General features: G+C 40.0%; 1 protein-coding gene across 2 annotated transcripts in view; it reads left to right on the forward strand.

Annotated features, from left to right (window-relative positions):
- Window positions 1–16,850, forward strand: part of xkr6b (XK, Kell blood group complex subunit-related family, member 6b) — a 59,999-nt gene extending 43,149 nt beyond the window's left edge. Inside the window, exons 2-4 of one of the 2 annotated variants that reach the window (XR_010668779.1) lie at window positions 9,031–9,227; window positions 9,929–12,928; window positions 13,353–16,850. Coding sequence is in view for 1 of the 2 variants with exons in the window: in XM_020638872.2 (XP_020494528.1) it covers window positions 9,031–9,227; window positions 9,929–10,899 (1,168 nt within the window). In the remaining variant the exon portion in view is untranslated. Of the gene's footprint in view, window positions 1–9,030; window positions 9,228–9,928 lie in introns of both variants that reach the window. The other variant, XM_020638872.2, reaches the window with a different exon arrangement.
- The last annotated feature ends 1,046 nt before the right edge of the window (window positions 16,851–17,896 follow it).

Genomic DNA, 17,896 nt, shown 5'->3' on the forward strand with positions numbered 1-17,896 from the left:
CAAATGAAGTGTTATAATTACAGAGATAATATTTAGTCAAGACGTCAGAGGTGGTTAACCAGTAAGCACTCCAAGAACTGACAGGGTGGAGCGTCAGTGACACAGCATCACTCGTCTCGGCTTGCTGCTCCCCTTTGCTTTCAGCTTGAATCATGTCAACCCGGTTTCCATTCAACATCCAGCAGCTCTCGGTGTAGGAAATTGCCCAAAGGTACTGGTCACAGAGCGGTGTGTGTTTGTCTATAAGTGTATCTGACTCGCCCGTGGGACTCAGATCTCAGATCAGCTTGACTTTTATCCAAGGCTCTTCTCATCCAAAAGGAGGACAAAGAGATACCTGATGTAGGATCAGTGTACACTGTTAAAGGGGAAGTCAATTGAGCTACAAAGAGTTTCTAGAAAGTGTTGAAATCCTTATCCTTGACATACATAAAATGTAACATAAAAACCACGTATCTCTATTTCAGATTTTATCTTCCATGAAATCTAACATGATGATTTAAAGAGGGATTTGCTGTAACAGTTTTCTCTGAGACCTTAAATAGCTTAATAATGAATAACTCAGCTATGAGTAATGCTAGTCTCCCTCCTGTGCTGTGTTTACTTCTTTCACTGTAAAAGGGTAAAAACATGGCAGACTTGTGAGTCGGCACTCTTAAGTGTCCTTGAGCAGGAGACTGAATCCTTGACAGTTCTTAATGCTTGTCTGGTGCTTTCTAACTCACTGTCTGTGTGAAGAGATGACTTTAATCCTTTGAAAATCAAGGTATAACTAGATATATTTTTTTCAATTCATACAGCTTTCTGTGTGTGTCCACCACTGCCATCCCAGTGAGATAAAAGTGTTTGATGGGAAACAACAGGGTTTCTTTTTAGGCTTTACACACATGTTGTCCAAAGGCTGCACATAAGCTTGAGAGATGATATTATTTTGTTATTATGTTTTCTCTGAGTATCAAAGTTTGAAACGTTAAACTAAAATAATCAGATCTTAAGCAGCTGAAGGTCACAATATTCAAAACAAGGGAAGGAGATTTAAGGTTAAGGTCGCAGTAAACTTGACTCCAAAAGCTTTTCACATCTTCCCACACAGAGATGATGATGCATGCAATAATGCAATCTCTCTCTCCAGAGATTCTCCTAACCTGGCTGTTCACATATGCTCATCACAGCTGGAGACTATCCCTGGCAGACGTGACTGGGGGTGGTATGACAGTATTTGGTATGACGTGCCGTAAAAAAACAATGCGGAAGTAGCGGCCGAAGCAACAGAGTCTGCCGCACGACGCTATAATGACAATATTTGCCTTTATATCAATGCTACGTGTAGGACAACGGAATGACAACATCCACAAAAGAGTGGAGAACAACATACTGACGAACAGAAAACATAATGCAGCCGTTTAATTATGTGCAGGGAGATCGTAGCGGTCGCGTGCAGTAACTCTATGCACCGTGCAGCAGTCACAGTATACAAACGTCACTCCCCCTCCACTCGCTCGAGGCGAATTCTGCAGAGAATCTCCTGCGGCGTTCTCACATCAGCCCATTCTGACTGGCTGCGGAGAAAATACTAGGGGTCTAGCAGGAGAAACTCCGGGTGAAGTCAGAGCGAAAAATTTGGCTGTTTGCGTTCACACATACAGTATCTCCTGGAAACATCCTGAGTTTTTCAGGAGATTTCTGAAAGCGTGAAAGCCGTAACTGTGTCACTGTAAGCAATTTTATACTCGCATCCTTGAGAGTTAAAGGAGCAGGTTTCACACGCAATAGAGACTATGGGATTCAAAATCATTAAACAAGAATTCAACATTACAACTCTAACTACAGGGCTAAAGGCCTTAAAAATTAATCAAACCACAGCGTCCAGATCAATAGGTGGGCTGCAACTATAGGGCTGAGAATCTTAAGGGTGTCTCACGATTCAATTTCGATTCTTAGGGTCACGATTCGATTCAGAATCAATTTTTCTATTCAAAACGATTCTGGATTCATGATTCATGATTCAGTGAAGCAGTACAGGTAGAGAGGAGACAGCAATGGCATCAATAAGCAGTACCTGCTGTAACTATACCACAACTCCCACATTCACCCACCCCTTCTTTCCACAGGAAATAATTAGCACTGGAAAAAAAAAAGGACAAAACTTAACACGTAGAAATTAAATTGTCTTAGTAGCGAGTTTGGCTGTTACAAAAAGTGAGAAAGACACAGAGAAGTAAAGATAAAGAGGAGGAGAATCAGATGCAATCTGCCTGATAAAGGAGGTTTAAACCTCATTGAGAGTCAGTGGCGGCCCCTCAGAGTGACTCAGGGGGTGACTCACTGCAGCTGGCATTGCCCACACCTTACACACACACACACACACACACACACACACACACACACACACACACACACACACACACACACACACACACACACACACACACACACACACACACACACACACACACACACACACACACACACACACACACACACACACACACACACACACACACACACCCCTTTTCAAAACCCCTCAGGCCTTGCGTATGCTATGTGTCCCCCGTGCTTAGCGTCTTGTTAGAATCCACCTGTTTAAGCTCTGCTGTAATAGTTATGATCTTCTTATGAATCAGCTTATGACAAGATGAATGCAGTCTGAATCCCTGGGCCCTCCCACGGACATGACTTAGAAGACAGATGCTGTTAAACTTGGCTCGGTGTGTGTGCGTATGGGTGTGTGCTCTTTCGAACCACCCACTCAAGGGATTAGTGTAGGGGTGGTCTGATGACTCACTGGTCAATGACTTTGGAGGAGAAAGCAAAACAACATAGACCAGGAGTCCACATGGTGTATGTGTACAAGGTGTTCGCCAGTATTTGAATGCACAAAATACACACCCAGCAAAGGAGAGCTCGTGATGGAGAAGTACATGCCATCTGTTAAATAAAAAACAAACAAAAAATGTTTTTACCAATACCAAAAAGTAAATGTGTTGGCTACTTTGGCTATTCTTAAAAGATAAGGTACCTCTTGACAAACATGGAAACATTTAGCTAAAAACGTGGAAAGTAGTGGCAGCTTTGCACTTCACAGGACATCCTGACTTTGCAAGAGAGCGTTGACTACTTCACAGACTTTCACATGTGTATGACCACTTACCTCCTCTGTAAACATTATGCCGGTAAATATCCAGTGTTTCGAGGCTGATTATGATGCTCGTTTGTGTACGTACGAGCACGTATGACGAGCACGCGAGGGAGAGCGAGCAACAGGTTACTGGTGCACTTCGCCTATAACGGCCATGCGGTGTCACTACAAATGCAGTATTTTTGAAAGTTACATATAGCCCCTTTAAGGAATGCTAACTTAGACAAGCTAAGTTAGCGTTTGGCCCTTCATGGGAGAGCATCAGAAAGACACATGTTTCACATGAAAATGTTTAATTAATTGATTGAACTGCTTTTTTTCTTTAACAAAAAGAATACAGTCAGTAAAACAGTCTAATACACAATTTAAAGCATGTTACATAAAGTGTATCCATTACTTCAGGAAAATAATTGTTGTAAGTTCTATTTATATTGTCAAAATAATCAAAACTGTTCAATATAGAGCAGTGCACGTGATCACATTATATCAGATCACACAGCGCTTGTGTTTCTTTCATTTGACCTGTCACCTGTGTCTCATTGCTTCTCATGGTCAGATCTAAAAAAGTTTAAAATTGTATTTGTGTGTGTGTGTCTGTGTGTGTGTGTGTGTGTGTGTGTGTGTGTGTGTGTGTGTGTGTGTGTGTGTTGTGGTGCTAATGGCTGCCCATGTCTCGACGGTAGGGGCAGACGTCTGAGCTTGGAACACGACCCGGACACAGCGGCGAGCTGTTAGACCGTGCATACGCTGCCTAACGAGCCGTGAGCGATTGCTATGATCTTACTACAAATAATTCATGAGGAGTCCTAGAGAGGAGCTATTGAGCTAAAAGGGAAGGAGAGTAAGGGGGGTGAGAAAGGAAGGAAGCATCAAGGAGTGGACCACAGGCTAAGTGGAGTGAGAGCAGGGGAGGAAGGGGAGGAAGTCAGAGAGAGAGAGAGAGAGAGAGAGAGAGAGAGAGAGAGAGAGAGATCCATCTGACAAATGTGTCTCAAAAAGGAGAGGAAATCCCCCATTACCTACAGCACTGACAAGTACGTCTGTGCACTCATGTGTGTGTCTGTGTGTGTTTATTTTTAGAGAGCCATTTGTGTTACTACATCTGAAAAAGGCACAGTGGGAGAGTTAACAGTGTGCATCACAATCCCGGGTTGTATGTGAGACTCAGACACGTGTGCCTGTGCTGGAGATGTGATGGAGTAAGATCTGATTTTTCTGACAGCCGGGAAACCCGAAGTGTTTAACTGCAAAGTGTTTTTTTTTTTTTCTTTTTTTTCTGAACTGGAGGATATGAGCTAACAAAGTGTTTAATCTGAGAGGAAAGGGATTGGTGTGAGTGTGTACAGTGAGAACTTTTATTATCCATTGTATTAATAAAGAGCTGGAGTGCCAGTTTTTAATGAATGGCAGACAGTAATATGGATGGAGCACTAAATACAGAGGTAAAGAAGGTCTGTGTTTTTGTTGGTTCCATCCATTTGGTGTTGACTGAAATATCTCAACCACTATTGACAGATTTCCATTATATTTATACAACATTGTATACATTTTCTTTTAATCCCACCATAAATTGAACATTTTTAGAAACAATTGATATTTTTTTGAAAAATGAAATGTTTTCAGGAAGTTTCCTGGAAATAACACTTAATTGGTACCAACATATATGGGGAAATGAATGAGCAATAAAAAAGCTCTAAGTAATCTAAGTCATGTCTTTTTCATATTAACAACTAAAGTAGAATATCTACACCCCTGAAACATCTCACTTTCAATATGAATGTCCCTGAGGTGCAATGGTGGTACCAAGCCTTCACACCTCTTTCATTACCACAAGCCCTTTCATTAGAAGTAGTGACCAGTGTTGGGAGTAACACTCCACTATTTATGGTAACTGGTCGTGTATTTAGTTACTTTTTTTAAATTGAATAGCACATTTACAATTTCAGACATTTAAAAGCACTCATTACTTTACATGAAATAGCCAACAATTTCATAAAATTAAGGTTTATTGACATTATTGACATGAGTCACTTGCGAGTTTTTTTTATACTGTAAATGGATGCTACACTGTAGTGACATTTGTTGTCAGCTGGGCTGCTGTTTACTTCTGCATTCCAAGACCGCACACCAGTCTGTCATACTGCAAAATAACCACCTACTGGCAGTCATACATACTATTGTTGAACGTAGTATGCAGTATGCAGTACATACTCTTATTTTTCAGGACATATTGCATTCTACTTCCGATAGTAGTATGTAGTAGGTGGTTACTGTCACAAGTAACTAGTTTCTTTTTAAAATTCAGTAACTCAGTTAGTAACTCAGTTGCTTTTTGATAATAGTAACCAACTGGTTACACATTTCCAGTAACTTGAACATCACTGGTACTGACAGAGGCGTAACAGGGGCAAGACAAGATCACTAAAAGACGGTGGAGCCAGCAGGAAAGAACAGCGCTGTGTGTGTGTGCATGTCAGAGAGTGTGTTTATATGAAGCCCCTAGTGTTTCTTTACATGTCATGCTTCTGCAATGCTGGAAGCTTGGACACAGACTGGGCCAAATTGTAAAAATGGATATCTGAAAAGGGGAAAAAAAATAAACCACAAATGTACTAAATCTTCCTTTGCATGTATTGCTTGTCTCGCTTGCATGTCAACAAATTTCCCTTTTTGTATTTTTTGCATTTCATAAACACATACATACATAAAAACTGCAGGATGTCAGTTTTGTCATTGTGAGCATGCTTCTATCAGCATTTTCTTAAATCACTGCTCTGCTGGCGTACAGCCTCAAAGAGCTGCTAGCAAGGCTACAGAGTCTTGTTTTTTCAAAGTGAGCACGAAGGCGATGAAGATTACTGTTTCTGATGGAGGCTCTACAGACCAGTGAGACGGATCAGTGGAATACAGACTAATGGAAATTGGGGGATGGAGACAAAGGGCCTGTGTAGGTCTCGGTGGCATGTCATTAGTGAGGGAGACGGGTTGACTTGTTCCCTCTGACATTTACCAGTCCGACTGAAAATGTCACGGAATGCCAGCCTTTACTGCTGGATATAATGCTAACTCTTACAGCCCAGAGCTATTGATCCCAAAAAAAAAAAACTTTTGTACATTTTGCCCCTCTGCTTGTTTCGCCTGTCCACTGTCCCGAGAAAGACCACCATCCCTGTGCTCCAAAATTAACCTCACAGCCGGACCTTTTTCTCTTTTTGATTACTGCAGAGCATTAGCAGCCTCAGCTCAGTGTTTATGGGAGGCCATAACTGGGCTATAGACAGAGTTAAAGGCAAAACTTTATGTACTTTATTTTAACCCAATAGCACTGAGTATGTTGACAAAATGTTTATTCTATGACTTATGACTGCAAAATGTTGGTTACATAGTATCATTGCATATATCATTGTAAGATCTTTCATAATGTTTCGTAGAGCTACACGTTGTTCAATAGCTGCAACAATGTATTTTATTCCGGAGCTATTGTTGTGTGGATGTTTTTTATTCCATTGTATTTTTCTTTGTTGTTTTCGCACCTTTTGGGAAACTGGCTGTCTCTTCAGGTTGGCTAATTGACTGACTAAGTGAAAGACTGCAGCATGTAGAGGTTTGCCAGCTCTGTCAGAAAAAATAAAAGCCAAGCAGAAAAAGCTTTGTAGTTGGCAAAAATAAGAGCACTCAATTTTCTTTTTTTCTCGTTTTATTTGTTGAGAATGAGATGTCTTGCTTCTGTAACACTGTTCAATGTATTGGTGTTTTTAATGATCCCCCATCAGACCATGCTAATGTCCGTAGCCATGAAATGACCAAGTGTTTGAAACACAATTTGTTTGTCTGAATAGCTTGAAATAATTATTTATAACACAAGTATGATAACCTTGAATCAATTTCCTCAAGATCACAGGATATTTATGACTTTGTGAGCACAAGTCATTGTGCTACACCCTTAAATATGCACTGAACATATATTTCATGTTCCCCCTAATCACATTTAACTGAAGGTCGGGTTTGTTTTAAAGAGATGGGTTTTTTTTAAAGTCTGGAGACTAGATGGAATTTGAATGCTTCAATCTTTGCCAAACAATAACCCAAAGCAATCAGAACCTATACGCTGCTTTCTTTAGAGTGCACTGTTGTCGAGCTCATTTCAAAATAAACAGTAATCTCTTCCCCAACAGCTTATGCAGAAGCTAATTATATTGAAAGCCACTCATAAGCATTTTTGGGGATTTGTTTGTTATGCTGTTGTGAATTTGTGTCTCACTTTGAGTAGACTGAATTTAGATCGATGGACTCTCAATTTGTTGGGGGAGTGCTACTGTCTAGTCTATTTCTGTCCTTGCTACACTATTGTCCTTGCTTGACTGCCTTCACATCAAGTGCTGGATTTATTTGGCCACTCTGGCAGCTCAGGCAGATAGGCCCTGCAGCCATATGCATTGGGATAAAGTTGCTGTTTAGATAACTATAACCAAATAAAACTGTCATGCTGGCTTCAGAGATTGTTTCCTTACAGGCAGAATGAGCTAACATATTCAAGACATATTTTAGAGATTCAAGCAAACAAGACGGCTGTTTCCCTTTTTTGTTGCCTTTGTTTTCTTTTGTTGGATGTTTTGGAACAAAGCTTCAATCTTTAAATGTTTTCTTCTTTATTGCTTACTCATCCTCCCCTGCAAACATTAATTGGCGACTCCAGCTGCTGCACTCCAATTCTAAGATCCATACCCAAGGAAGATTAAGATCTTAATTAGCTATATCACAGAACTGAGCATGTAACATTTTTGCTCAGCAGTGAACAAAGACCTCTGGTGTCTTGTTCTTTCAAGAAAAAAGCAGGGGTTCGGCCTTGATTGAAACGGGAGCTTGATTGAATTAGCCGCCACTTCTCAGCTGCATTACCTAAAATCTCTCTGGCTACACAATAATCTTGTCACTATTATAAAGCCCTGTCAGTCATTGAAAAGCCAGTCCAGTGTCTATAACATTAAAATGCAGTAAGATTAAAACGGTTGGCTTCCTTACTGTAGGCCTCCAATAATGACCAAAAGAGGCAACGGCAAAATACCAGTCTTTACATTCATAAACCATAAAGTGATCCTGCAAATAAATACGAAATCTGTAGTTGAGGTTTAAGTGTTGGAAGCATTCTGGTTTCTGATTGGAGCCCAAGTAGTATTGTCCATCAGCTTTTCAGCAGGCTTTAATGCAAAGCAGGAAAACATTCCATGCAAAGAGCAAAACCAGAATCCATCTGCTATCTCACCATGATTACATTTAAATGAATCACTGAAAACGGACATCTGCATATATGAGCCACTTTACAATCCGGTCATAGGTCAACTAAGTTCTTGCTTCTGAAGTTATAGGGAACATGTAAACAATAACTAGTGCACCAAAAAGGAAATCTTGCCCTACAGACCCCCACCTCCCTCCACACACACAAAAGAAAGAAAGATTGACCATCCTACACATATATTGTCCGACAATTGACAATGGGTCCTGAGACTGCTGCTTAAGGCAAGGCAGTGGTACTCTGTAAAGATGCTCAGATATGCAAGTCATAACTTATTCCCAGGGAAGCAATGGTTTTGATGAGGAGACTCTCTCTCTGTAGTTCTCCAGTTTTTCTATTTTCCTTTTTAACAGTACAGCCTCTAAAAGCGCAAAGTGTTTGGGTCGACAAATGTCAACTTAATTCATGAGTACAAGTCCCTTGAAATTATTTAGAATCCCAACTCCTCATGAATGCAGATTTTAATATTTTACTGCAGGGTACATAGTGTAGCTTAGTATGCCCTCTAGTGTTGCTTGAGCTCCACGCGCAGGTATACTGAACAGTGAATGTTTGCATTATTGGGTTGTCTTACACTCTGTCTTTTTCCTCTCTGCAGGTACATCCGCACCATGTACCTCGGTATACAAAGTCACCGGCAGAAAGAGAACCAGCGGCGCTTTTACTGGGCCATGATGTACGAGTATGCCGATGTCAACATGCTGCGACTGCTGGAGACCTTCTTAGAAAGTGCCCCTCAGCTGGTGCTGCAGCTCTGCATCATGATCCAGAGCAACAAGGCTGAGTGGCTGCAGTGTAAGGGACTCTTTAAGTTTTTTAACATGCAACTTGAGAGTGTGATTTTGTTTTTGTGTTGTCTTTTTTTTTTGGCATACTGTTTTTATCAATGGGCTTTCTTCCATTTTGTGTGAAGTTCCCATATCACTTCATTTACATTTTGCAGGATCCCCACCTCTGTATCCAATTTCTACCACTCCACACTCTTGTATTTGAAACCCTTTTTTACTCTTGCAGTTTCCTCATCTATTAAAGCTCCCAACGGAATGAGGTAATTGAATACCAACAAGTGATCCCCTTCCCTGTCTGGGTGTCTAAGGAAATGCCATCAATACATTTGCTGAGAGGCACCATGCTGCTGCTCTGCAGATAACTCTGTATCATTTTTCATGTAGCAGGTTGCTGCTCTGACATATCTGCTGTCTCCACTATAATACCAGTCTTAAGGAAACTGAATTGTTTCAGTAAATGGAGACTGTGTTGACTGAATGACCTATGATGATCTCGAAAATAATATGCCTTTCAGAGATGTGATGGATTGCTTGGCTGGAATGAATATACTGTAGCAAGTAGAGTTGCAGCAAAGCCAAGATAATATGTTTCTTTTCAGTTATGAAATGGATTTTTCTTTTAATTTCCAATGTTTTCTGCAGTTTCTTTTATTCTTGCCATTCATTGTCTTCCCTGCTTTACTTTTCTCTCTCTGTCTATAATTCCAGGTTTTTCTGCCATGACCTCCCTACTGTCCCTGGCCTGGGTGCTAGCCTCTTACCACAAACTACTGCGTGATTCACGGGACGATAAGAAGAGCATGAGTTACCGAGGTGCCCTGGTGCACCTGTTCTGGCGCCTTTTTACCATTTCGTCCCGGGTGCTCTCCCTTGCCCTGTTTGCCTCTGTTTTCCACATCTACTTTGGCATTTTTGTGGTGCTCCACTGGTGTGCCATGGCTTTCTGGGTCATCCATGGCGGCACCGACTTCTGCATGTCCAAATGGGAAGAGGTACTGTTCAACATGGTGGTTGGTGTGGTATACGTCTTCTGCTGGTTCAATGTGCGTGAGGGCCGGACGCGGTACAGAATGGTAGCCTATTACACGTTGGTACTGTTAGAGAACGCCATCCTCAGCTTCCTTTGGTATGCGTACCGAGACCCAGCCACCACTGACGCCTATGCCTCTTTAGCCCTCTGCGGTGTCTTCCTGTGCTTTGCTTCAGGTGTGGCCTGTATGGTTCTCTATTACGGGGTGCTGCACCCAATGGGCCCCCAGCTGAGGGTGCTGGCCAGCTCCTGCTGTGCTGAGTTGCTGTGGGGTCTTCCATTACCCCCTGAAGCCGAGCCTATGGCTCCCACACCTGGCCCTCGAGGCTCTCAGGCCACTCCCACACGGGGTCTGGCAGGAGAACACGCAGAGTCAGATGAAACAGCCACGGACACCTGCCTTCCAGTTTTCCAGGTGAGGTCCACGGAACCTGTGGATGCAGCTGGAAGGCCCATCCGTCCTGAGGGTCCTCTCATCAAGATAGACATGCCCAGAAAACGATACCCAGCCTGGGATGCACACTTTGTGGATCGGCGCTTGCGCAGGACCATTAACGTGCTACAGTATATTAGCCCGAATGCGGCGGGCATCAGGTATAGGGACGGTCCGCTTCTTTATGAGCTCCTGCAGTACGAATCCTCCTTCTGAAGGCATCTTCTGTAACCTCCTCTTAGACACAGCAATGCACTTGCGTTACCTTTCTTTCATTCTGCTTCCTCTATCCTCAAGATTTAATCTCTCTCTTCATTTGGCACACTTCTCTTCTCTCCTACGATCATTCAGTTTCTCTGACGGAGAAGTGTTTTTTGTCTACTGAAAAATCTGTCCAGACACTCTAAATACATAGTCATGATTTATTTTTTGAAAACACATACAGCACAGAGAGGAAATCATGAACCTACAGTATCTTATGTGATATATTCAGAGGTCTCATATAAATCCCTCTGCATCGACAGAGGATGGTTCTGTATGAGTATGTAGATAACATATGAATGTTTCATTATGAAATGTGTTTAATACATTATACTGTATTGGTGACTCAACCTGTGAATACTTGTGAAGGGCATATTGTATGTCCCTGTGACAGGGGACTGGTGCAAAGCCTGATGGGAATGATGGAGGAGGTCTTTGCACATCCCGAACATTTACTGCCATTCTTATGTATATTATTGAAATGAATGATGATGTTTACCAAGAACCTAGCCCACGAATGGAGACAAAGCACTGAAATTTCTATCACAATACTATACCAGAGGGACACAATCATACATTTGTCCAAGAGAAGCAATTTTAAATGGATTTTCCCTTTAAGAGCTTACGTGGCTCAACTGTATCCAACTGTAATGTACTATTTTTGGTCAAAATCCTTAATCGTAATCGCATCATGTATGGAAGAAAAAAGAAGCACACTGACCTTCAATCAGTTCCACCCATATATTAAATTTGTACAGTGTAGAGAGCCCTCCAGTGGAGGCAAGCTATAACAGCATGCCTTGCTTGGTCATTTATGCCCAATGGTATGACAGCACAAAATATCAATATATAGGTTAATAAACACAATAATGGATGAAAGATAGAATGTAGTAAAAATGAGCACAACTTTTCTAAATTGGTTGTTAGAAAGTCATAGTTAAAAAACATTCCAAAGACTTAGTCAAAAGATTGTATAGGCATCTTGTAAAAAGTTGAATGAAGGATGTCAGCAGAAGAAATGTGTTCCATAACACACCTTTTCTTGAAGTGCAAAGACAGTCTTCAGGGAATCCTCCACCATTCCCTTCTGAATCCCAGAAATAAGAAGAGATAATCCTTTATCAAACCTCCTTAGATTCTTTTCTTGTCAGAAAATGTTTTGGTTTGAATAATATATGCTTAATGGGTGCAAAGACTTGTACTAAGCTCTCGAAAAAACTCAAATGATCTCAAATCTAAGAAGAAATTTCTATTCTATGATACTTAAGTGAATATTTGTGTCTCTATTTATAGTCCTTGACATAATGATATTTTGTCAGAACACACATTATTTTTACATAACAGAAAATGTTGTGCTGTGCAGTGTTAAAAGGTAAAACTCCTCAAAATCAGTGTGCCCTCAAAGAGGTTATACTCTTATAAGGGTGTACAACTGTTCTGATACCTGCTAGTGTAAATGAGAAAAAGCCAAATCACATCTTGGAGTATGGTGTCCCTCATTTATCTCCCCCTTTTGAACCAGTAGAACAAGACCCTGCAAAATGTGTGCCATCTATAGGCCTGCTGTGTTGTACTGATACATCTACCTGCTGAACCTGCAGAAGATCTCAACAACAGGACAGCCACCGTCTACACACATGACAGAAAAAAACAACATGCCTTCTAAGTCAAAGGAGCTTGATGAAATCTTCCAGAGGGCTACTGAAAAGTACAATAGAAAAATGAATGCATTTCATACTCCACCTTTACCTATTTACTCAATAACTCATCTGAATATATAATGTGTGTTTTTTACATTGCAGTGTTTGGCATGATGTTAGTTTAAGGCATTAGTACAAATGGTCCAACAAGGGATGCCCAAGAACACTGCATCAAACAGAGATTCCTTTCTCCTGGCTCACTGGCTCTCTGCTTAGCTGTGGCTACATGTGCCTGCTAACATCGTACTGTAAAATAGCAGGAACTGTGAAAGTCCAGGTTAAAGGTAAGAGGGGGGTTTTGCCAGGGTTGGAAATGAACATGTTGACAGAATGTGGAAAAGGGCATGAAATAAGAAAATTATAAAACTGAGTTTGATACCTAGATTTCCGTATTTGCCAATAGTAGCATCTGAATATAATATGAATAACTTGGTGAAAAACCACTGATCTGAAAGTGGTTGTTTTTTTTACCTAATTGGTCATGTTTGGACAGATGCATTGTCTGTCATACTTGCAAATTGAATGTACCGGATTTTTAAGCAGTACTGGGGGCTATCTTATACCCCCGGTATACCCATACCTAATACTGGAATGGGTATACCGATAATGCTATCGACACCAATACTAGAAGAACATTATAAGGTATTAGAGGATCCAAGAATGCTTACAGGGTGATGAGTTCACTATCTTGTCTGTGTTTCTCTTCAGCCCTTTCCCATGGTTCTGTTCTTTTGCCGATTGTTCGGCTCCTTCCTTGGTTGCTGCTCCACCCTCTACCCCATCTCTGCGGTGCTGGGCCTTGGTGCACTCCCAAATAAATACTCTCTGGTAACTGAACAACGAGGTTGAGGCTGAACAACTGGAGATCCTGACATGAGAACATGCAATGAGGTACACTGCCATAACCAAGAGCTTCAATATCCAGGGTCTGCCACCCTTCAGCTTAAGAGCGATGTTCAGCCCTGAGTGATTGAGAACTGTTGGGTCAGCTAGGGTGGAGAAACCATGCAACACACCATTTATAGATACACATGAGTATGCAAACAACCAACTTGTTACAACTTGTTAACTGTTTACCATAGTAGTCAGAGTAGTTCCTCTCTGTTGTAGTGAATGAACAGCCATGTTAATAGTTAGTTGATAAATAAATAACAATTATTGTTAAACTTTTTAAGAAAACCTAAGCAAAACAGCCAATACAGGGGTTCCTCAGGACCAACAACCAAGACCACTGAACCAGCTGACTCAGGGGTGTCTCAATGCAGTTCTCATCCCCAGGCATGTCCTCAAGGGTCTCCATTTTTTCCTTAACATACTGCATTCTGGACCACTCCTCGGCTGGGACCACTAAAATATTGTTTGCATGTTTCGTTTTTTGTGGGAATGATACTCTATCATTCTTATAACTGGGGGGGAGCAGTTTTTTGTGGTAGTTGGCTGCCTGGCATATCCTGCATCCTTTCTAACCTCTGCTGAACCTTTCCAGACACGGACACTTGTCCAAATCAGGTGCAAATACACTGTGATTCATTCTTTTTTTTTCTGTGTGCGTCTGAGACACATGTGTTATTCTACAACATTATAAACAAGACTATGTACAACTGGGGTGTATTTCATCTAGTGGTGCTTAATGTCGTGAAACGCAGAGTATTTATGCTTGCTTGACTGTGTCGTTAGAGTAGTAGTAATGGCAGTAAATAAAAGTAATTTGTTTTAGAGTCTTTATGTCTAATTATGGATTTTTTTGAAACAGCAGTATATTTTAAGTATTTATATAGTTCAACTACTATTTTACCACATTCTATTTCTAGTAAAATGATTGACTACAAGATTGTTGTTTTATCCTTAAATTATACAAGGATTCAAAGTGAACAACACAAGAGCGCAGAAGGAAACTGTTTCCACAATTTATAACCAAGTCACCAAGAAATCCCTTACAGAGAATTATTTCTGCTACGTTACCTGCCAACCTTCACAACTAAAAGGCTACAGCACACAGCAAGAGCGTTTGAACAGAAGGCTTGTTCTTCTCAGTACTTGTTGTGCCTTGTTACTTTGGATGCTTCAATCCAGCCATGGCAGCCAGGTCCGCAAACAACGTCAATGTCTTTATTTACCTGTTTCACGTGCCAGCACATTCACCAAGACTATGACAACACGGAACCGCATTTCCTGTCTGTCTACCCAAAAAAGATCAAGCCAAGATCTCTATTCTGTCAGCTTACACCTCAGTTATCAACAACATGATGAATCTTGTAATTCTTCCAAGTTTTCATCTACAGGACCGTACCAATATCCTAGATAAAGTGTTAGAAACAAACTGACTAAGAGCATGAAACCTACACACTGGTTCTGCTAAAAAAAGACAAAGTAGAAAGTAAGGCAATACTGAACATTTTCTTCACTTGAACGTTGGTTACCTCATCTAATTTACGTTGGAGTAAGCTCAATCACAGCAGCCCCAAATGATTCAGCAAGTTAGAAACAGTAGTTTGGTCTTAACTCAAACATGTTCGTTTTGGACTATACCTAATTGATAGTCTTAACAGATGCCAGCCACGATACAGAACGATTTACTCAATGATTGTTTTGTACTTTTGTCTATGCCTTTACAGTACATTGTCCTTTGTCTTGCAATGATGAATGATTTGTTGTGCCAAGACGTAACATTTTTGTGTTGTTAGTCTCGTGTGAACAACACATCCTCTAGCCAAACAATAATGCCTGCAGTTGTAATGAGACATGGAAGGTGTCAATGATGATAAAATGTGCAAAAAAAAAACAAAAAAACAACCAACCTTCTATTGCATTTTCTTTCAATGGAATGATTGGATTGATTGGATAACCTCATTTCCTGGTTTTACCACCATTTCCCAGCATGCCTTCAGAACTCATTGTGAAGTGACCCTTGACATTTAGCATGTTAGTGCTCTCAATTGCACAACTAACCCTCTAATTTCTGCAACAATGTGTAGCAGCAGGTTTTGTAGATTTTGACTTGGTTTAGGTCTGTACCTTGGAGTCATGTCCATCTGTTTGACTACTGCAGCAGTGTGCTCAAATGATAAAAGGTGCATTTTTCCTTTTGCTTTGATGTTAGTTATAAACCTGGTGCTGAATAAATACATTTAACAGGTGCTACCACTGTGGACTGCAGAGTCCACTTGTTGGCTTTGTGAGAGCAAAGAACTTTCAGTCGACTGAGAGAAACTGGCAGTCTTAAAATGTTCAAGAGCTTGCACCTTAAATCCGCACAGTTTACAGCAGAACTCAACTTTCAATGGTGCCATTTTAATTTCCAATACACACACCACAAAACAAAACTCTACTGCTTGTATAATGTTTATCATACTGGTTTCAGGATGAAGTATGTTTTCTTTTCACTTTCATTTACACTGCACTAGGATTTGCTTTATTTATTTTCTCTGAGAGAATGAAGCTGAAGGATGAATAAATGCATATTTCGGGGCATAGGAGCACAAATGTACTTCTACTGAAAAATGAGAAAAAAAAGTATATATATAGAACGTGATTGCTGTGTTGTAATTCCCGTCATCTATATGTCTTAAATCTGTGTGTATCTATATTTTGTTGTTATTGTAGAATTGGCTGTAATATTTTGTTTAAAAATGAAACTGTTATTCCAATGACGCAACTATGGTTGTCATATTAATTGCTGCTGATTTCTTTTAAATTGTTATCAAAGTTGTTGGGAAATATTGCTTTGTTTATATTCAAACAATTTATAGATTGTGTTAGCTTGTTGGTGTATTTACACAGATCTATCAGGATACTCCCTAAAAGTACATGAGTTATCCGGGGTATTCCAAAAGTTGGCACAATGTCGGTTAGCAAATCTGCTACAGTCTGTAGCATCTTTATGAAAGTGTACTCATACAACCTGTGTCTGAGAACATATTAGGAATGATTTTGTTTGTTACTGTTCACTATAAAATGTAACTAAATTGTTCCATGGGATCCCTTTTCTTTGAAAAAAAAAAAAGAAGCAAAACTGATGTCCTATTTTGGGGAACAATATGAATATTATTAATAACATATGGTGCTAAAGTTCTTTTTGTATGTTTTGGTTTTTAGAAGAAAAGAGAAATATTATGCTGAAAATGTAATGTTAAGCCTTACTGTAGATTCATATATCAGACTGTTCATCCCAGAAGAGAAAAATAAATATAGTATTTGAAAGTGCAATTTAGTAGTACTTGTAATTACATGCTTGTTTCACATTTCAACAGATTAAAGCAGCAGCAATATTTACAATATACAAATGCATGCCTCACCAAAGTTTGACTAATTGTGGAAAAAGATTTGAAATGTATGTTAGTAGTATATCTTAAAATTCAGATTGTTAGGTGCATGCTAAATCCTGTCTGTGTTTTCTACTCTGATTGGATCAATGCAGGGTGCAGGTTCAACGTCTATAGAGTAATGTGGAGAATAACTCTATGTCATTTTTCAAAACAGATAATGATTAGGTCAAAGTTTTAGACATCAACGGAAGTACAATAAAGTGAGATGGAGGACAATATAATATACATATAAGACAACAAGTAGAAACACTGACGTAGTTTGACTTTGGCCATGAGGCTTATAAAAATGGGTGCACAAGTCAAATAAATTTAAAAAACATCTTTCCAACAAACTGTTATTCTAAATTAGATCATATATTAGCCTATAATTTTGACTACATTATTTTGACTAGGGTTGGTGATGATTCCGCGGTCATTCTCTGATGGACTTAATTGTAGAGAATGATGTTTTAATCTCTCGATAAGATAGCTTGATATGCACTAATACACCAAATACATGTAATGTAGTAGCCTACATTCTCTGCTGTAGTAACTTACCAGCATTAATATTCCCCAATTAATTACGTGTTGCAACTAATGTATTCAGATGTCAACACAGATTATTTATTTGATAAATTAATACCTGTAGTTCCCGTACCTGTAGGCTATATATAAAACAGTTACTCTGAACTTTCACAGAGCAATATTGAGCATGAAGAAAAGAAAACAGAGTCTACCGTTCCTTCGTAGTCAACATTGGGACTGCGTTCGCTGTATGTCCACATTAACCTGTCCTTCTCGCCTTGTTTCATCTGCTCCTCTCTCTTTCCCACTGATGACATCTTCATTGTATTAATTCTTGGCCGAGTAAACCAAAAAAATTAAAAGGCAACTATTAATAGCATTCAAACATAGACATGTGAAATTGTCTCTTGATTCCCTTTAGGA

Source organism: Labrus bergylta, chromosome 15 (assembly GCF_963930695.1).
Source record: "Labrus bergylta chromosome 15, fLabBer1.1, whole genome shotgun sequence".
In the NCBI taxonomy this organism is placed as follows: Eukaryota; Metazoa; Chordata; class Actinopteri; order Labriformes; family Labridae; genus Labrus; species Labrus bergylta.